The 21,036-nt window shown below is 44.9% G+C and overlaps 3 protein-coding genes and 1 long non-coding RNA gene across 13 annotated transcripts in view; all 4 read left to right on the top strand.

Annotated features, from left to right (window-relative positions):
* The window catches only part of slc12a5b (solute carrier family 12 member 5b), a 40,812-nt gene extending 34,545 nt beyond the window's left edge, over positions 1-6,267 (top strand). For 2 of the 3 annotated variants that reach the window (XM_052057517.1, XM_052057519.1), the window contains exons 24-26: positions 4,735-4,749; positions 4,832-4,965; positions 5,310-6,267. In XM_052057517.1, the coding sequence (XP_051913477.1) occupies positions 4,735-4,749; positions 4,832-4,965; positions 5,310-5,401 (241 nt within the window). In that variant the 3' untranslated portion in view covers positions 5,402-6,267. The remainder of the gene's footprint in view (positions 1-4,734; positions 4,750-4,831; positions 4,966-5,309) is intronic. The other variant, XM_052057518.1, reaches the window with a different exon arrangement.
* Positions 6,268-6,743: 476 nt separating this feature from the next.
* On the top strand, positions 6,744-8,784 carry rh50 (Rh50-like protein). Its single transcript, XM_052057543.1, has one exon. It carries the CDS (start codon positions 6,854-6,856, stop codon positions 8,276-8,278), a length of 1,425 nt encoding a protein of 474 aa, XP_051913503.1. The 5' UTR covers positions 6,744-6,853; the 3' UTR covers positions 8,279-8,784.
* Positions 8,785-8,811: 27 nt separating this feature from the next.
* Positions 8,812-13,275, top strand: LOC127595787 (uncharacterized). The gene is made up of 3 exons (XR_007961326.1): positions 8,812-9,988; positions 12,453-12,624; positions 12,974-13,275. It is a non-coding gene; the product is annotated as an uncharacterized LOC127595787 (long non-coding RNA).
* Positions 13,276-14,147: 872 nt separating this feature from the next.
* Positions 14,148-20,590, top strand: rbm39b (RNA binding motif protein 39b). 8 transcript variants are annotated; one of them, XM_052057541.1, is made up of 17 exons: positions 14,148-14,386; positions 14,949-15,006; positions 15,159-15,234; positions 15,826-15,881; positions 16,272-16,321; positions 16,405-16,584; positions 16,794-16,847; positions 17,390-17,507; positions 18,478-18,630; positions 18,703-18,840; positions 18,921-18,986; positions 19,111-19,315; positions 19,393-19,479; positions 19,548-19,635; positions 19,731-19,836; positions 19,944-20,022; positions 20,108-20,590. In XM_052057541.1, the coding sequence occupies exons 8-17, from the start codon at positions 17,445-17,447 to the stop codon at positions 20,206-20,208; spliced, it is 1,086 nt and encodes a 361-aa protein (XP_051913501.1). In that variant the 5' UTR covers positions 14,148-14,386; positions 14,949-15,006; positions 15,159-15,234; positions 15,826-15,881; positions 16,272-16,321; positions 16,405-16,584; positions 16,794-16,847; positions 17,390-17,444; the 3' UTR covers positions 20,209-20,590. The 8 variants fall into 8 exon arrangements, with proteins under 8 accessions (XP_051913501.1, XP_051913502.1, XP_051913495.1 ...); XM_052057542.1 differs by lacking the exon at positions 15,159-15,234; XM_052057535.1 differs by having other exon boundaries at positions 15,159-15,328; positions 15,826-16,321.
* The last annotated feature ends 446 nt before the right edge of the window (positions 20,591-21,036 follow it).

Below are 21,036 nucleotides of genomic sequence, written 5' to 3'. Positions count from 1 at the left end.
TTCAGAGTAAACATCCATCCATTTTCCGATCCACTTATCCTCACAAGGGTCGCGGGGGGTGCTAAAGCCTATCCCAGCCATCATCGAGCAGTAGGCGGGGGGACGCCCTGAACCGGTTGCCAGCCAATTGAAGGGCACACTTAAGACAAACAAACATCCGCGCTCACACTCAAACCTAGGGATAATTTTGAGTGTTCAGTCAGCCTGCCATGCATATTTTGGGAATGTGGGAGGAAACCAGAGTACCCGGAGAAAACCCACGCAGGCCCGGGTAGAGCATGCAAACTCCACACAGGAGCTGGAATTGCACTGTGAGGTCGACGCGCTAACCACTGGACCACTGGGCCGCCCAGAGTAAAGAAGCAAGTATAATTTTCAAACAACCAAACGCTCATCCATTGGCGAGTTACACACATACAGAAAGATCGATTCAACTCTCCAGCCCCATTTAGTCATCTCTCTCCCTTCACTTTACACTGTTACTTACACTTTACACTCGGAGCAGGAGGGAGCCCCAGAGGTGTTGAGTGCTGGGCCCACGGATGTGGATACGTCCCGATTATTCACCAATCCCTTCCCCAGCTATGGGTCAAACTGGTCCCGCTGCCTTGTGGGTACACTAAATGTGAAAGGCTAAGGGAGAAAACCCTAACAGAAAATCAACGGGCCAGGTGAGCTGGCCTCCTGAAGCGGACTGCGACAGACTGCAGACCCGGCAGCTCACTGCAACCACACAGCCCTCAGCCGTCTTGGACTCTTCCTTGCCGCTGACTCAAGGGTAGTGAGGTCAAGTCGTGGACTGGGCATTGTTCAGGCCCCCTCCACGTAAAACATCATCGAACACCATTTGCACCCCTCCCCTTCACCCCGCTTCATCACAACATTGACAAAGTCCTGCGGCGACGGGGAAGGTGGGCGACGGGGGCAGGTTATGACTAGACTGGAAGCCTTCAGCACACCCCCTGCACGCGGGCGGCTCGGGTCGGCGTCGTTGAGTTGCTGGAAAAATGGGGCAGCGGCGCTCTCCGGTGAGCATCCGAGTGACGAGGCAGCCCTTTTCAGGGTCCGCACTGCCTCCCTCACTCCGAGGAAGGGTCTAGAAAATGTGACCTGGAGAAATGTCTGCCCCAAGACTAAACCCGGGACGGGTAGCCGCACCCGTCGGGAGTCCCCTTTTTAGCGGCCGCAACAACAGGAAAAGTTCACATACCTCTCTCAAGGTAGCAACCTGGAACGTACGTACGCTCCTGGACAACGAAGATCGACCCTCCAGAAAAACCGCACTGGTAGCAGAAGAACTGCGCCGGTATAACATTGACATCGCGGCTCTGAGTGAGACCCGCTTCCATGAGGAGGGCTCTCTGTCGGAGCCTGGAGGTGGCTACACCTTCTTCTGGAAGGGTCTCCCCAATGACAACAGAAGACTATATGGGGTCGGCTTTGCTGTGAAGCAGAGCCTACTAAGATCAATCCCAACGTCTCCAATCGGTGTCTCCGAACGCCTTATGAGATGGCGAATTCCACTGGCCCAAGGACGCTTTGTCACCCTCCTTAGTGTATACGCCCCGACCCTCACATCCGACGAGGCTTCCAAGGACGCTTTTTATCTACTGCTGAGCCAACAGCTGAGTAACATAGACTCGAGGGACTCCATCCTCCTACTCGGGGATTTCAACGCCAGAGTTGGCAGAGACTGGATGACCTGGAACAGAGTCATCGGCAAACACGGTATCGGTTCATGCAACCCAAACGGAGAACGCCTACTAACTTTATGCACGGAGCATGAGCTAGCAATAACAAACACCATGTTCCAGCTCCGTGACATGCACAAGACCACCTGGATGCATCCTCGTTCCCGTCACTGGCATCTGCTTGACTATGTCATCGTCCGTCAAGTGGACCGGAAATTTGTCTCCCTCACGCGTGTCATGCGTGGAGCAGAAGCATCCACTGACCATCGGCTGGTTGTGAGCTCACTACGCATCCGCGTCCGTCCACCGGCAAGAAGAACTCCAGCTGTACCAACAATAAACATCAACAAGATCTTCGACCCAGGGTACAGAAACAAGTATTAGGGAGCTATTGCTCAATGGCTCCAACAACGAGACGACAGCAGTGACCCAGCATCAAACGAAGACCAGAGCCTCTCCGAAAGATGGGAGAACACCAGCAAAGGGATCCTCACAACAGCACGAGAGGTTCTTGGCGTAACTAGTCGCAAACATCGCGACTGGTTCTGCGAGAACAACACTTCCATCAAGAATCTCTTAAAGAAGAAAAACGAAGCACACGACCATGCATTGCGTTCGGGTTCCCTGCAGGCATGGAATAATTTCCGCACGCAACGCGCAGAGGCCCAGCGGCAATTAAGAACGCTGGAGAACACCTGGTGGACCTCCTACGCAAATCAGCTACAACAGCACGCCGACCAAAATCAGCTTCACCAATTCTATGACGGTCTGAACGCTGTCTGCGGCCCAATAAAGGGTTCTGTAAGCCCCGTGCGATCAGCCAACGATGATCAACTACTCACTGACCGCCCTTCTATACTCGCAAGGTGGGCTGAGTACTCTCGGGAACTCTTAAACAGGATCAACCCATCTGATCCCACGATTCTCGACGATATCCCTCCCCTCCCGCAGAGAGAAGAACTAAGCACACCACCAACGCTGGAAGAAACAAAATCTGCTCTCCATGGCCTGAAGACCAACAAAGCATCTGGTCCAGACGGGATTCCTGCCGAGCTATTGAAGTTTGGCGGGCAAGCCCTCCTGGACGATATCCACGGTTTCCTGCGGGAATGTTGGGAGGGGGAAGACGTGCCACAAGCTTGGAAAGATTCTAACATCATCTATATATACAAGCGGAAAGGCGACAAAGCAGCATGCGGAAATAGCAGGGGCATCTCTCTACTGGCAACGGCAGGGAAAGTCCTTGCCCGCATTATGCTCTTCAGACTTCTTTCCACCATAGTCGATGACGTGCTCCCCGAATCACAGTGCGGCTTTCGCAGAGACCGCTGCACTGCAGACATGATCTTCGTCTTGCGCCAGCTACAAGAAAAATGTAGAGAACAACATCGGAACCTCTACATCGCCTTCATAGATCTAGCTAAGGCTTTCGATACAATCTGCAGGGAGCTCCTATGGGGTGTGCTGGGACGCATTGGTTGCCCCCCAAAATTTGTTGCGGTGTTAAAGGCCCTTCACCATGGTATGCAAGGCCGGGTGGTGTGTGGAAGGGAAAAGTCCGACCCTTTCCCAGTGGCTGTGGGGGTCAAACAGGGATGTGTCCTTGCACCCATCCTGCTCAACATCTACCTTGCTGTCATGATGAAACATGTTTACAACAATACCGACCCAATACGAGACGGTATCTCGATCAATTACCGTCTCGATGGCAGCCTTTTTAACCTAAGAAGATTGAAAGCCAGAACGAAGATCAGTAACACGTCTGTGCTGGACTTGCAGTATGCCGATGACGCTGCAATGCTGAGTCACACGCCACCAGGACTGCAGCTGTCCCTTGACGTCCTCACGGAAACGTATACAAAGACAAAGACAGAGATTTTGCAGCAGACCACCGACGCTGACCCCTTTATCTTCCACTCTGGGGAAGATGCTCTGAAGAACACTGGCGACTTCGTCTACCTTGGCTCATCTGTCAACATGAAGCTCGACCTCACACCCGAGATCCAAAGGCGGATCGGGTCGTCAGCTGCAGCATTTGGACGGCTGTCCAAGCGATGCTTCCTCAACAAGAACTTAACTCTTACCACAAAAACTAAGGTCTTTAACGCTGTGTGTGTGTCTATCCTACTCTATGGTTCAGAAGCATGGGTGCCCTATGCTAAACATATTAAGCAACTGGAGCGCTTCTACATGAACTGCCTAATGAAGATCCTGGGCATTCACTGGTGGGACAGAATTCCGCACACGGTCGTCAGAAGCAGACTGCAAGTCCCACCGCTAACGACTCTCCTCCTCCAGCGTCAATTGAGATGGCTCGGCCACATTGTTCGCATGCCACCGGACAGACTCCCGAAGAAGGTGCTGTACGGTGAATTAAGTACTGGGGAGAGGAGCAGCGGCGGGCAGCTGAAGCGTTTTAAAGACAGCATAAAGGTCACTCTCAAGAAGTTCGCCATCGATCCGACCAACATGGAGGAAGCGGCATCGGATCGGGTGGAGTGGCGACGACGCACCCTGGAGGGCGCAGCGCATCACGACGCCTCATACAACCTGGCGGCCCAGCAGCGCAGGGAGAAGCGACATGCCGGACCGGTTATGGACGGCCACTATCGCTGCGACCTTTGCGGGCGCGGCTGCGCTACTCTGGCGGGTCTGAGGGCGCACCAACGTGCGCATCAGCGGCGTCAACAGCGCGGGGATCGAAGGATGGGGGAACGCAACGTCGTCTTCGGCTACGAAGGACTGGAATAAGCAACACTGTTACCACCGACTTTCCTCCGAAGCGCATGCGGCTATACATAGATGACACTCCTTGTGGCCGCGGCTCTCCTCAGCCGTACCATTGCACCACCAACTCTCCTCCAATGAACAGTCCACACGATGTACAATGCAGTCGATTTGGCATCGTTACATTACACATGCAGAAAAAAAGCAGTGGAAACATTTATATGAGAAGGGCAGTGTGAAAGGGCTTACTGCTTCTTGTATAATTTCTTATTTGTATGTCAAACATTATTTTCTCCCTCGTGACACGCTGCTGCAGGGAATGGGAAAACTTGTGAGTATGACGGTGTCTCACTGAGACCAAGTGTTTGATCCAAATAACTACATCCAGAGTTGTCCTATGTCTCCTGCACAAGGAACCAGACTGACGTGAGGCGCATGCACACGGCTTTGCGACTCAATGAGGTCATCATCAAAAAATCCAAGGAGGCTAAGCTCGTCCTGCTCAACATGCCTGGACCCCCCAAAAATCGGACAGGTGAAGAAAACTGTATCCTTGCGGTGTGTACCGTTCCGCTCCACAGTAGCGAAACTGGTGAGTATTGTAGATTAGAAAAGTACACGTAAGGAAGATCAAATTACAAGGGCGAAGCATCTCAAAACACTGCATGGTTTATGGTTGACCGTTAAATACATTCGATTATTTTGTAGCTCTGCCACCCCCCAAAAAAAAAATCGAGCAATTATCAGGATAAGCGGTACAAAATGAGTATTTCATAACATTTACAACAAAGCCTTCATCATGAAATGGGAACAACGTGGAGCAATTCCATCATTTGTATCGTTCATTCATGCGTTAGTCTTTGTTCCTCCTTCACTGAGGCCGCCTTCCAGACATGGAGTTCCTGGAGGTCCTCACAGAGGGTCTAAATCGGGTTCTCCTCGTCCGCGGAGGGGGACGTGAGGTCATTACCATCTACTCCTGAATCTATTTTAGCCAGAGGTTCTGCCCGTGACACCCAGCGAGTCTCACAAAACCTAACCCATGGATAAACCGTGCAGGCGGCTCGATCCTGATTCAACAGCATTTCAATAAGGCTTTTAGTCCCACTCCTTCGTGAGGAATGTTCCCGTCTTTTTCATATTCTCACGTGTTGTTTAAATGTTTGCAATATTTATTCAACTTAAAATGTATCTTTTTCTTTTTGTTGTCGTTGAATTGTTTCTATGGAGGCACACAGGTTAAGTGACATTGGACTCAACATCAACTTGATATGTATTTGTAACAGAGTGTTGACAAGCAGTCAGACTACATTGTAAATTTGGAGAGCTAAAACATGATACACTGGTTAAATATCAACAGTCAACGATTATAATGATCATGTGATATTACCTGAAGGAAGCTCATGTTTGATGAACAGCTCAAAAAAACGTTGAGCCTATGCGCACATCTTTTTTTTTTTACTACCACTTTTATCAGTAGTGATTGTTGAAGTTATTGAACCGCACTGCAGTTTGTTGCCTCAATTGCTTGAAAAATGTGCAAGTGAATGTTTGTGGATGATGGGAGTTTAAGTTCTGTTCCATTAATTAAGCGTAGTGATCAGTTTTCCCTTTCAACAGACAGAAATGAAGGTGCATGTAAAAATGTTATACCCCATTATTGTGTGTATGTGTGCGCGTGTGTGTGTGTGTGTGTCTGTGTGTGTGCGTGTGTGTGTGCGTGTGTGCGTGCGTGTGCTAGAGAGAACCTGAAGAGTGTACCAAATAATTTATGTAAATATTAAATATTATAATGCAATTATCTAAATGTCATTTTAGACGTAGGAAAATAAATTGTGTGGCAAGTGTATTCGTTTTGTGTGTTCCTTTATTTAATTACAAGTCACTGAAAGAAGTGGAGTCACTAAATTAGTGGGGAAAATTGCAACCATGACAAAAGTCTGACAAGTTTCCACCAGTGTTTAGAAGTTGTAACAAACACACCAAAATGGTTTTACAAGCTTATTTAATTATACTGAATCGAGCATAGACCAACTATTTTTGGTGACTTTACAAGCCAAGTGTTTGTTGTTTGTGGGGATTTGAGAGCATAAATAAGCCCTGGAAAAAGTGACAGTGACTGATCCAATGAAAACACGCCGATAGTGTCGGGCCAAGTGAAAGTTCAATTCCTGAACAGCCTAGTGGCCACATTGTCCGTTTTCTCCCAAAAGAAGAGAAAATGCAAACTGGTTTCAAATGGGGACACAAGTGAGAGTGGTGCTCAATAAACAACAGTGTGAAGAGCAGCACATTTTATGAGGCAAGCCAAAGTTCAGACTACTGAACATCTCGACTTGTTTGAGCGGGAGCGAACTTGAACGTTGTCCTCTCTTATCTGTGCTGATTATAATCCCTGCTTCAAATGAAAAAAAACTGCCATTTGAGCTCTGACAATGAAGCCAGGTGCGAGCAGCCTGCGAGTGAGGCTGCCCGTGTTTGTTTTTGCAGTGGAGTTGGTGATTTTGGGTCTGTTTGCCACTTTTGTCACATATGACAACCACGGCGATGCCAGATTTCAAACCAACGAGACTAAGGCCATGGACAATGCAGTATACAAGGATTATCCTTTTTTTGCCGACATTCAGGTGATGATATTCCTCGGCTTTGGATGCCTCCTGGCATTTTTCCGACTCTATGGATTCGGAGGGATGGTTTTCAACTTCCTTGTAGCTACCTTTTCCATCCAATGGGCCATTCTAGTGCAGGGGTACTTCCAGTTCAGCCATCAAGGTAAGATCCAACTTGGTGTGATCAACCTCATCAATGCAGAGTTTGCCTGCGCCGTGGTGCTCATCTCTTTCGGGGCAGTATTGGGCAAGACAAGTCCGCTGCAGCTGCTGGTCATGGCTCTCCTGGAGGTGCCGGTATTTGCAGTCACTGAATGGGCAGTGCTGAAGTACCTGAAGATAAACGACGCTGGAGGCTCCATCCTGATTCACCTCTTTGCCTGTTATTTTGGATTGGCAGTCACCTTTGTGCTGTACAGACCTCGTCTCAATGAAGGTCACGCCAAGGAGAACACCAGCTATCAGTCGGACATCCTGTGCATGATGGGAACCTTGTTCCTCTGGGTCTTCTGGCCCTCCTTCAACTCGGCATTAACCCTGAAAGGCGATGACCAGCACAGGGCCATCCTCCACACCTTCATTGGCCTCTGTGCCTCCACCCTCACGGCATTTGCTCTATCAGCACTACTCAACAAAAATGGAAAACTCAGCATGGCGGACATCCAGAATGTGACCCTGGCTGGAGGCGTGACGGTCGGGGCATCCGTAGATATGATGATTTCGCCTGCGGCAGCATATGCCCTCGGGATGGTAGGCTGCATCGCATGCATGCTAGGCTATAAGTACCTGAGCCCTGTCTTGGCACAACGCTTCCGAATCCAGGATCAATGTGGAATACATAATTTGCACGGGCTAACAGGACTCATTTCCTCCGCTGCTGGGATTTATGCAATAATGGTGGCGAAAGAGGAAGTCTACGGTCCTAGTATGTATGACACCTTTAGGCACAGAGCCCCAAAAGAAGGGGATCCCAAGTTGCTTGAACTGCAGGCATTAATTCCTGGACTGCAGCCAGGTTTGGGGCGGAGTGCCCGAGAACAGGCTCTCTTCCAGGTGGCTGCCATCTTCTCCACCATAGCAGCGGCCGCCATCGGAGGAGTGCTCACAGGCATAGTCTTGAAAATCCCTTACCTCTCCTCACCTTCAGATGATTTATGTTTTGATGACAAACTATATTTTGTTGTGCCCCAGGATAGTTACTCACCTCTGAAACTCAACAAAGACACACATAAAGAGGAAACTGTTGCCTAGCACATCGTTCTCTCCTTATGGAAATAATGAAAATTAAATTGTCTTTTAAAAGTGCTTCGCAATAATATTTTGTGATGAAATGATATGTATAATTTACAATAATTGTATTTATTGCCCCAGTAAATCGAATGTTTTAAAAAATTTAGATATGTATGATCATGAATATTGTGTTTGGCATAGAGACACGTCACACATTTGTGTCATTAACAAAGTAAAGATATTACAATGTGTCTAACTGTAAATGACTGAATGGAACAAATGTTTGTCATGTAATGTTTCTGTTATGACTCAAAGATATCTACTGTAAAGGTATGATGCCCTGATTATCTTATAAGATTCATACAATTCACCCAAGCGTTTAAAGTATTATTTTTTCAGGAAATCGGGGGTCACAGAAATCGTGGCTGTACATATGACGGGTTTAAGACGGGCAAATGATTGACGCACTTGCTTCCTCTCTACTTCTTTGTTGTGTCTAGTTAAATACAAGTTCTTTGTTATCTCTGCGCTTGTGATCCTTTTTTATTTCTCACGACTACGTGAAATTACAAACTCTGTCTAAATATTGTAGTTTCATCAACCCAACAGTGACGTCACTAACGAGTTTGCCACTTAACAGACACGATAGTGACACCTGGTGGACAATGTAAGTGTACGTACTGATTATGTGCAGGAAGGGCTTTATCCTCCGTGGGCCATATTCTCTCCCTTTATTTATAATGTACGGTCATTCCTCTGCTATTTTACTCATTCACTCTTTCGAGATTCCGCGATGACCTCCGAAGACCAAACGGTACATGTTTTGTGTGAATGTGGTGAAAACACAAAGCATTCTCAGGACTGTTCTCAAGCTGTTCGAACACTGTTATCACTGACATAAAAACGACCTATTTATGGCATTTACAGTTACACAACATCAAGTTCTGCTCTTTTTAGCACACGCTCATAAATGTAAAATCCAATTTAGTAAACAGAGGTAAAAATTTGACCTGAAACAACCTAAGTGCACACAAAATTTGGAGCACCTTGTGACTTATCGGGTCAGCGTGGTGGAGTGGCCAGATGAGAGGCAGATCATATTCAGGCAAGAGCTACCTAGCCCATCACAAATCTTCATTCAGGCCACATTTTGGTAAAGGTAAAAACCCTCACGGCTCACCTGTTTTCTGGGTTCGGTCATGTGATGACCTTATATTCATATAAGTCAGTGTATGATGCAAACTGGACCCGAAGGCCCTGTCCTGTAATTTTCAGACACCCACCCCCGAAATGGATAAAACAAAACGGTGGATTTTTATGTGCTTAAATCAAATTCCACAAACGCAATATTACCGGTAATCAGAATACCGTGTCAACACTTGTGGGGGCTCAATGAACGTATTATTCTAAAGAATTGACTTTACTTCCTTAAAAATATGCCCACTTGAACAACAACTATTTTATTTTATACACACCTGATCAGTATTGGTGATATTGTTGAAGGGACGTAGTGCACAATAGTGTGCGAGTTTCATCTCCATCCGCTTGGTGGCAACCAAGACCTTACACTGGAGCGGCTGAAGAATGTCAGAAAAAAATATGAAGAGCAGTATCCACATAGACAAAAGAAAACGCTTTGAGTTCACAACCACATCTAGGAACAATTTAGAGCATTCCATTCACCTGCAATGCATGTTTTTGGAATGTGGAAGGAAACCAGAGTACATGTTAGTGATGGGTCCAGCGACACCGATGCATTGACACATGCGCCGGGCTCACAGAGCAAACCACGTGTCGATGCATGTGCTGGCTCATTACGTCACGTGATTGACACGTGAACTGCATTGACACAGTCTAGGCTTCTAATTGACACACCGGCTGCGTTGACACAGTCCAGGCTGCTAATTGACACATCGACTGCGTTGACACAGTCCAGGCTGCTAATTGACACATGGCTGCGTTGACACAGTCCAGGCTGCTAATTGACACGTGAACTGCACCGGTGCAGTTTAGACTGCATCGGGTGCTTGGCACAGTACAGGCTGCGCCACTTAGTCCAGGGGGCGTCGACTCAGTGCAGAGGGCGTTGACGCAGCAAAAGCCCGCCGCACAGTGTTTATAAGGAAGTGGGTTTGGCGACACAATGCCACTTGCCGAAACAAGCCAGACCTCACTCACGCTCGCTTGTCGAAGTTCGTGTCAGTGCAGACTTCGTGTTCGTGCCTTGCCTTCCTTGCCGATTATGGAGCAGAGACGCAAATCATCCGCCATGTGGGACCATTTTGATGTCCCGGAGAATAAGGTATTATTTATTTATTTATTTATTCAAATCGCCTTCTGTCGCCGAGAGCCTCTCGGCGAGAGGCACTCGCCGAGTGCCTCTCAGATTATTGACATGTGTTGTACCATTCTAATCCGAATACATTTCAAGGTAACTCTTAGTTACTTCTTATTCACATTTCATTACAGGTGAAATGTCGAATTTGCCGGGTCGAATTGTCATACACCAACAGAAGCACCTCCACCATGCTGAGGCATTATCGGGCCAAGCATGAGAATGAAGTTCGCGATACACCCAGTATTACGCCAGGTATACAAACGTTCACTCATCTTTTCACGGTTGCTATGTTGATGATTTAATTGACAATCAGTAATTATTATTGGTTGACTCTCCACTCCATGTTTGACAATCAAGGTTCCACGAAGCAGCTGTACTGGAAGGACCAACACACTTCTTTCCCAAACCTCTCCCACCTCGCAAAGGAGTTCCTTTGTACGCCAGCCTCATCCGTCCCTTGTGAGCGTGTGTTCTCCACAGCAGGAGAAATCGCTTGTAAAAGACGCAACAGGCTGAAGTTTAAAACATTGGAGCATCTTATTTTTCTCAATAAAAATTTGTGAAATAAAAGCCCACAAGCATCCTCATTCAAATGATCTTCACATTATTTGAACACATTGAATGTTGCAAAATGAATGCATGGATGTGAATGATATTGTACACTTCATCATCAAATCGATGAATGACCTTATGAAAATGTTTTGGAACAGTTGTAGATGCAAAACCGTGCTGGCAGCTACATAATAGATAATAAAAGAAAAATATCCCAAACCATAGGGATCCTCCCAAAAACTAAGGATGTGCTGAATAAGAGATCCTTGTACACATACTTTTATTACTTCCATATTTGACCTATTGTGTGGGAATATGGGGAAATGCCAGTAAAACACTGTTTTAAAACTACAATACAAAGCAATCGGAACAATCACTGGTTCCAAATGGACGGAACCCACAAATCCACTGTTTATCAAATTAAACAATGAAATCTCATGACCTGATTGACTTCAAAATCGCCCAATTAATGTACAAAGCACACAATAATAACCTTTCCCAAAAGATCCAGAAGCTTTTTAAAATCTGAGAAAGTTGTCATAATTTAGGGGGTACTAATCTATACAAAAAAATCCAAAACACGAACGAACATCACACAAAGGAGTGTATCTGTAATAGGTGTAAATCTGTGGAATGATTCTGAAACGGACCAGTAAAATGAGGAACTCTCTTGCTGAGATTAAAAATGAATTCGAGAGTAGTACAAGTCAACTACACAAATCAGAATTAAGCTGATAAATTCGATACACTCATGAAATATAGCAATACATCAGAAATACATTGATGAGATTATTTAATATATTAATGAAATGTAGCATCCATTATGAATATGAGAAAATCGACATATACATGTGCTCTAAAGAGTATGTACTGTATATACAAACCTAATGTAAAAATGTATTAGTACAGCATACATAAGGGTAAAAGCATTTGTTGATATTTAGACTTTCTTTCCTATTTAGAAAAATGATCAATTCATATATAAGAAGGGGTAGGACTCGGGGTAGGTTTTTTGCTTCTTTCTACTCCTTTGAACACATATTTGTGATGATGACTATTTTCTTTTCCTTTTTTTATATCTTACCTTCACCTTTTGCCAATTTATTACCGAATTGTATATTTTATGTTCAATATACAAAACAATTTATCAGTCAGTTCAGTCTGTTAAGTGGGTTGGCTGCAGGGATCTTGAAGGTCCAGCAGGTGGCAGTGGTCAGTGACACAGTATCAGCACAGTATCAACACAGTGTGTCAGTGTGTCGACACGCCTCATGAGGCCTCATGGACCCATCACTAGACATGTAGAAAGCCCATGTCGACTCAGAGAGAACAAGCAAACTCCACATAGGAAGGCTAGATCCGGAATCGAACATTGCATCTCTGCACTGTGAGGCAGACGTGCTTGCCAGTCGATCACCTTTCCGCCCTATAGCAGCATTATTCAGATGAATTGATTTCATTTACTAATGGCTTCAAGGTGTTAGGGAGGGGCCAGCCAGGCAGCCTCCTCAGCCAGGGTGCTCTGCACCTCACACCTGAGACTCATCAGCTCATCACCCACCTGTTGCCCATCTGCTCGTTTGGACTGGTACAAATTGACTCACAGACCATTCCCCAGTGCAAGTTCGTGCTGTCACCACACCAGTGGACTCTGTTGCCGTCTCCTGCAGCTCCTTGCTCCTTGTGCGGACAGTTCCTTGTGGACTCCTCGTGCTTCTCCCTGAGTGATTTTGTGAAGACTCTAAAATAAACTACGCCAAGTGTTGACTTCCACGGTACCTGCCTGTTGTTGTGCAATTGGGGTCACATCCAAACCCTAACACAAGGATCAAAACCAAACACGCCGGTGCCCCTTTTAATTACAGAGTATCACTTTGGCATGAACAAGTAAAGAACGGCAGGTTATTTGTCAGTCGCACTTTTAACAATTGGAAGCATTACACTGGATACAGGAAGGTAATCTTGGTAATGCACCGGTCACGTCAGTCTGGCAGCACTCACAAGCATTCGTACTATTGAGTCATGCTGTTTGGAATTAATTTACAGAATACATCATCATTTATACAGGATTGCTCACCTGCAATTTTTTGGTGTCTTTTATAATTTTATCTGTGCTTTAATTGTTTTTATTCTTCCATGACTGTTTTAAAAGGCTCTTATAAATAAATTGTATTGTTATTCAGAACAAACGATTTAGGGCACCTTTTATTTGTGGTCTTGCACGTGTCGCAGGAGAGGGCAATGAAACTGCTGACGTTCTGACTGAGCAAGCTTGAAACTGAATCCACTAATACGGTAGAAACTCAGTTATCTATGGCTGAATACAAAATAATAGTTAAAAGGAAAACACTGGACATTTGGCAAGAGAACTGGGATTTAAGAACTACTGTGTACTACCTATACTATTAATTGCAGAAACAGGTTGGTTTCGGCCAGGACGTTAGATGGGCAGGAATACTGAAGGAATACAGGAGTCCTTTTTTACACGTATTCGGATTGGTCATACTGCACTTAATTCCACACTTTATAAAATTAGAAAGCAGGCTACAGGCAGCTGTGATGTGTGTGGCCAACATAAGCATGTTTGGCATGCGCTAACGGTATGCAGATCTTATAAGGAAAGAAGTCCGTGGATAATAAAAAGGACAATAAACTTGCATTCCGCATTGACAGTCTTAGAAATGTATCAACAACCAAAACTCAGAATTAGTGAATGAATTATTTCAGGGAAATAAGGTTAATGACTAGGATATGATTTTTTTATTTTTCTTATAATTATAATTATTACTATTGTTTTTTTTTCTTTGATTTTTTTTAAAAGACTGCTTGTATACTCTAAAGCACGCCTGTGACGCTTGTGAGGATAAGTGGATGAGAAAAAGGATGGATTATTATTTTTAATTAATACTGTTTTTATTTGCTGCATTTCCGGTACTTTACATTCCGGTCCGTTAGGTGGCGATAATGCATCAAACGTTGGGTTGCCAGCAAAAAAAAAGTAAAACAAGACCACGAAGAAGAAGGTTGGACGTCGAGTGCCGGAAAGGCCACGATCACTTCTGTGCGCCCTTTCCCCTTTCTTGTAGGAACCAAAACGTTTTACATAAGTCACTCATTGAAATTATTTATGCCACTTTTTAGTTGGATCTACCGAACGGGACGGATTCAGAAGAGTCTTTTCAGCGGGACATTGGCTTTCATATTTTGACTCTTCCTCACATTTTCACCCTTTCCAAACGGTAACGTCATTGTCTGCTACGTAGGCTAGCGTTCCAAAGTTAGCTGGGCGTTTTTTAAAGACGCGTTTTGGAACTGTAGCATCTCGCTGTTGTTTCCTAATTATTTCCGCTTACTGTGTTTACATTGTGCTCGGATCACATTCGTGTACATTTATTTCCATTGGCGTCGATTTGGATTTGTATACTAGCGATTGGCCGTTGTTTGCTACAGCAGGCCCAAGCAGGTAATTAGCGTTAGCATGTCATCGTGGCCGCCATTAAGTCTCCACAGATATGGTAGCATGTCTTGGTCGTCAAAACATGTTGAGTGTTCGTTTTTGTTTGGCTTTTCAGCGTTTACAAAACCATAAGCCGTAGTAGAGAGTTAAAATGAATATTGTTAACCCTGACCCCATTCTTAGGTTATATGGAGATTGTTTTGTGTTTATTTTGTGCCGTATAAATCGCCGCGCCGAATAAATAGCAGGTTCAGCAAGTGTGTAAAACACAATCTCTTTAGATTGTGAGTTAATTGTGCTCCACGTGTTCAAAGTAGTTGACGAACTCATTATCTTAATTTTAGGATCGTCATGGCTGATGAGTTTGATGTTGAGGCCATGCTGGAGGCGCCATACAGAAAGGTGGGTGGAGAGGTCAATGAAATAAAGCTTATGTTCTACACTTGACCCGTTCCTAATAATTGCAACGATGACAAAGTTTACATGAATGTTGTGTGGTGTAAAGTAAAACGCTGTAAGTTTATAAATAAATCCGCATCTATCTCTCTTTATAGACTTCCCTAATGATATCTCACCTCTACTCCCATGAATTCATCTTTGATTCCACTGTGAACTGTGAAAAAAAGGAAGGTAGTTATTGTGCATATACTGATGTACTGTGGTTCACCATAGGAATAAAAGAGATTCGACCTAAAACACCCAGGCCCTGTTCGGTTACGACAAGGTGAATACAAATGAGTGACAGGCCCGTCTTACCTGGCCAGCAAAGTTGGCAGTATTCAGATTTATAACATGCATGTACAGCTCAACAGATGGTAATAGGAAGGCTGTCCAAGATTGTACCTGTACTTTGACAACTTTGGAAAGTAGCTAGGGATCGACCGTCTTATGATTAAGACTTAGAACCGTGCCAGTTTCATCCTTACGTTGTTAAACGTGTTTCTTTTACTGATAAATATGAATACTGCCCCTTTGCCTCATTCAGCCTGAATGTGTATCAGCATCGTGATTTTGCATGCTACACAACACCAGATATGAATATAGCAATACTTCTATTTATAATTTGTATATTCACTTGGCATACTTTAAGTCAAGACGCCACAATGGCACACCCTAAGACAATAGTATCTCGTGGAAGGTTTTTTTTTTTTGTTTTCAATATCAATTTCTTTTTCTTGGGCGTCAATATTACTAAGAAGTGTGAATCCCTGTTTGCTTCAGGGCAAGATGTGTGACAGAGGTGGCATCGAGCTCTTACAATCCAAGAACGAAAATGGGTGAAGATCACTGGACTGACACCAACCACAAAGGATCTCTTTTAGCGACCCCCGCATCTTGCGTGGTCACATGTTTAGGCACAAATAGTGACATTGGTACGGCTTGCCATAGGGGGATGGGATGAGATGAGCTTCCTGACCTCAGCTAAAGTTGTTGGGGGACCCTCCATCTTTGATTAAGAGTACTTTGCAGCCAAGTTAAGAACAGACGGGAAGTTGGGAATTGGGGAAGGACACCTGTCCAGGCTCAACAGAAGGACATTTTGAAGTATTATTATTAATTGAGATATTTCTGCATTTTTCTCTTGTCCCTCCCCTCCCCCCTGTACCATGACGACTTGAAATGTTGCGTCTACGTCCTCATGATGTTCTTCTATCAACCTTGCTTAGGATGAGGTCAAGTCTTCTCATGCAAACGGACATGATGGTCACAACAGGAGGTATGTATTTTTGTTGCTTCATTGTGCTGGATTTACAAAGTCATGCATGACAAGAATTGAGCCCTCTATTGAATGGCACACAGGAAGAGGCGCAGCAAGAGCAGAAGCCCAGGCTCCAAGAAAAGAAGGAGCCGGAGCCGAAGCAAAGACAGAAAAAAAGCTAAGAAGAGGAGCAAGAGCCGAGAAAGGAAGCCAAGCCGCAGTAGGGAACGTCCTCGAAGCAGAGAGCGAGCTGGGCGCTACAAAGCTCGAAAGAGCCCAATGTAGGTGACCGTACTGCCGTGTGGCTTGATCCAGTGTTTTCCAACAAATTTGCACATTAAAAAAAGAAAAACTCACAAAAGGTTGCTAAAAGTACACATACTGAAATAATGATCCGTTTTTCTTTGATTCACAAAGTGATGTGTGCGCCTGTTTAATTGAACACACAGCTGATAAACTGCGGTAAATCATGACTTTGTCTTTGTTTCAGACGCAAGCGTTCCAAAAGTCGCACTCCTGTCAAGAAGGAGAAGAGTCCAGTCAGGTACAAAGTCATTTCCTGTTCCTGCTTGGTGTATGCTTATATTCATATAGTCAGCCCCTCTGCAAAATGCCCGATTCTCAGCAGCATTGTGCAAAAAGGCCAATCGGGTATCAGGCATTTCACTAAGACCTTTTTTTCTTTTGCGAAAAATCTCACCATTAAACAGTGAGTTCCCACTTGCCTTTCTTCATTGACATCTGATATACCGTCCTGCATTACAATGAGGAATACGAAACAGAAGCGGAATTCAAGCACCTTATGAAGTATTCGGGATCATCCCCACTGTGTATGCGGTGTGAAACTTGCTGCGTGCTCGACAGCCACCCCAGTTGCTGTCAACAGTTGGGCATCTGTTTTCTATTTGCCAAAAGTGTCTCCACGAGGCTGACATGAATGTCTATGTCAGGCCACTGTAGGTGTGATATTGGCGCAATTCATTTTGTGGAAGGGTTGCCGTGATTGGATAAGGTTTCAAGCTTAAATGATTGACATTGCGAATTTGTTGTCTCTTATCTCATGGAGCTTTTGTTTTATGTTTCTAGGCAACCAATTGACAATCTAACGCCAGAGGAGCGAGATGCCCGCACAGTTTTCTGCATGCAACTGGCTGCTAGAATCAGAGCCCGAGACCTGGAGGATTTTTTCTCGGCTGTTGGAAAAGTGAGTTCCTGGAGAATTTGAATGTGAACTTTGTACTACTAAGGTGCTTTGGGGGAGGGGGATCCTTGCGAAGCAGTTTTGCTTATCGGTGACTGCATATGAGATGCAAATTTCCAGTTTTCAGAAGCAGTTTTTTGCAGACTAATCCCACGGCATTGACGTTTTTTTTTGTTTGGTTTTTTTTTTGGCAGGGGGGGGGGCGATAAAAATACATTTTGAAAACACATTGTTTATAGAAGCAAGCTACATTTTGTTGTTTAAAAATCATTTTCAGTGGGGGGGGTTCAAACAATACACATTTGTCTTATTTTTCTGAATTGGTTTGTATGGTGTTTGCTAAAATATGAATTTTAAAAAAAGAGCTCTGCAATAATGTAGACACACACTGTATGAATACTTTTAAGCTGATAGGCCACTCTTCCTTGCTGATGTACACCTTAATGGAACATGATTCATTTCTGGTCCGTATTAATTTTTCTGTTCAAAGTTTGATGTTCTGACTTGGACACAGTTCCAGCCAGACGTCTGTGAAAAGTGGAGTCCCAATACCCAGGCACGAAATGCCGGTGTTAAAACGCGCTAGCTGTGTCAATCTTCTAGCTAGCTTAACAATCAGCAAGATTTCTCCATCTTTGCTCATCATCCATTCATGAGAATGCTACTTGTCAGAAGTGTACCTTATTCGCTGCCACAGAGGTATTGATTGCGGACTTCAGAGTGACTCTGCAACGCGGCGTAAGCAGTCAGAGTACCGAGCTTGACTTAACCTCCAACTCGCCGCAATGGGTGATGTGAGCACCTCGGCCCATCGAAGCTTTCGGAGACATGTCGGCGGTTGATTCTCAATTTCAATGTGTTTTAATCAGGCCCAAATTGTACCTCGCAAACTGCGATGTAAAGGCGCTTAATTCAAGCCTCGTCTTGCCTCGAGTATATAAAATTGATGTCTGGAATGTTTTCGTCTCTCTAGGTGCGAGATGTGAGAATGATATCGGACCGGAATTCACGGAGATCGAAGGGGATCGCCTACATTGAGTTTGTGGAGTCGTCCTCGGTGCCCCTGGCTATCGGGCTGACGGGCCAGCGGCTTTTGGGAGTGCCCATCATTGTCCAGGCCTCTCAGGTCAGTGGGCACACATCTTGCTTCCAAACGTTAGACAGACACGACTCAGGTTTCTCACATACGCATTCACAGGCTGAGAAAAACCGGGCTGCCGCGGCGGCCAATAATCTTCAGAAAGGCAGCGCGGGGCCAATGCGGCTCTACGTGGGTTCGCTGCACTTCAACATCACTGAGGAAATGCTGCGAGGGATCTTTGAGCCCTTCGGAAGGGTCAGAATGGACTTGCACATCCGAGAGAACGCTTTGTGCTTGTGCAGATGAATGATTGTCATCCTCTTTTGTTTGTGCAGATTGAAGGAATTCAGCTCATGATGGACAGCGAAACCGGACGTTCCAAAGGATACGGCTTTATATCAGTAAGTGCTCGTTGTCCTTTGACATGTTTTCTGTGTGTTCATATGGCCGGCTATCCGTTATAGCTTGCCTATTTATAGTGTGCGTTCATGACGACGATCATGGTTATCTACCTTCATCTTCAAGTTTGCAGATGCCGAGTGTGCAAAAAAGGCCCTGGAGCAACTGAACGGCTTTGAGCTGGCCGGCCGGCCAATGAAGGTGGGCCACGTCACGGAGCGCTCGGACGCCTCCACCGCAAGCTCGTTCCTGGATAACGATGAGCTAGAACGGACCGGCATCGACCTCGGCACCACGGGACGACTGCAGCTCATGGCTAGACTTGCTGAAGGTTTGGAACATTCCAATTGGATTTCAGTATTTTGTTTTCCATTCTCTCCCCTTGACCCAACATGTTTGGTCCTGCAGGAACGGGTCTAAAGATTCCCCCGGCTGCTCAGCAGGCGCTACAGATGACCGGCTCGGCGTCTTATGGAAACATGGCCACCCCAGCAAGTAAGTCAGAATGACTGCTGTAGTCAGTTTTGTCACATGATTGTTTGCTCAATGTTGAGCCGTTGCAGCTCCTACGCCGAGCCAAGCTTTAAACCTACCATCTCAGCCACTGGCCACTCACTGCCTTCAGTTGTCCAACCTCTTCAACCCGCAAGCGTAAGGCTTTCAAAGTGTTTTGAAATACTTACATTATGACCGACTGCTGGCCTTAAATGTTTTTGGGTGGTTTTGTTTGTTTTCTCTCTTCTCAGGGAAAACGATCCCAGCTGGGCCATCGAGATCCAAGATGATGTCATCGAGGAGTGTAACAAGCATGGGGGAGTCGTTCACATTTATGTTGACAAGAACTCTGCTCAGGTGAGAACATTCCTTCGTTTCTCATTTGTGGAACAACTGCAGGAGATCTGATAGAATGAATCGATATCGTTTTTACCTTAACACAAACATATTTTGGGGAGGTGCAGGGTAACGTGTATGTGAAGTGTCCCTCCATACCAGCAGCAATGGCCTCTGTAAATGCGCTTCATGGACGCTGGTTTGCAGGTATGTGCACAAGCAATTTTCCATGCAAATGAGCACAAATGACATGATTCCAGAGGAACACGTCTTTTTCCTGTTTGTCTTGTAGGGAAAATGATCAAGGCGGCCTATGTTCCCTTACCAACCTACCACAACCTTTTCCCGGATTCAGTCACAGCGAAGCAGCTTCTAATGCCAACGCGTCGATAGTGAGGCATGCTTCTGATCATCAGTGTAAATACTTTTTTTTTGCATTGATTAAAATGTCTTTGAAAAGGCCTCATTGAAGTTGGTTGGCTCAAGTTTGTATGTATGCCCTCTCCAAAAAAATAAGGGCCACTTTGAGTTTCCTTTGTGGCTTTGTGCTGTCAAGTACCACTGAAGAAATCTGCAGATCTGTTTTTAAATATTCCCGTCTCATCTGCTTGTTTCCTTGAGTACTTGTAGATTGAAAACAAATAGGATTACATAAATGTGTTGGAATATTGGGTCTTGAATACCAAAAGTATATCAATGTTAACAAAATGCTTTGTAATTTTTTACAGACATTCATTTTTAGTATGAAGGCTCCCAATAAACTATTTGAAAACAATTCCTTGATATGTTTTGTTCCTCTTAGAACAAGCCTCAAATTGCTTTCAATCCAAACTTTCAAATGAAGGTCACATTGTTTGAAACCATCATTGACATTCAAATATTCCGACAGTAATTAGGGTTGAATTTCAGATAAATTATGCGGCAGGTCTATCCACCTGAATGACTAGTTATTCCATGATTTTGTCTCTACACCATATTACATTTTAAACAAAACATGAGTATGCAGGTTTAATTTATTATGGTTCTTACCATTCCTGTTATTTTCAAGTCTGAATAATTATTTGGACAAATTAACAATTGTAAATAAGACTACAACTCAGTAACCAGACTCCAAAGATAAATTCTAATTTTTCTTCCTGCAGATGCTTTGTCACTAATCCCACGTGAATGGAAGTTGTCACATTTTATTTTCCACTTTTATTATAAATGAATTCTAAATCA

The sequence above is a fragment of the Hippocampus zosterae genome, chromosome 2, assembly GCF_025434085.1.
Source record: "Hippocampus zosterae strain Florida chromosome 2, ASM2543408v3, whole genome shotgun sequence".
NCBI classification, from domain to species: Eukaryota; Metazoa; Chordata; class Actinopteri; order Syngnathiformes; family Syngnathidae; genus Hippocampus; species Hippocampus zosterae.
This window is presented reverse-complemented; position numbering and strand designations above follow the sequence as displayed.

Bases quoted from the DNA above. Each gene is read 5' to 3' on its own strand.
- rbm39b (XM_052057534.1), top strand. From the start codon at position 14,956: ATGGCTGATGAGTTTGATGTTGAGGCCATGCTGGAGGCGCCATACAGA. The intron at 16,585-16,793 runs GTAGGTGACCGT...TCTTTGTTTCAG, and splicing joins AAAGCTCGAAAGAGCCCAAT to ACGCAAGCGTTCCAAAAGTC. The intron at 19,480-19,547 runs GTAAGTCAGAAT...GAGCCGTTGCAG, and splicing joins AAACATGGCCACCCCAGCAA to CTCCTACGCCGAGCCAAGCT.
- rh50 (XM_052057543.1), top strand. From the start codon at position 6,854: ATGAAGCCAGGTGCGAGCAGCCTGCGAGTGAGGCTGCCCGTGTTTGTT.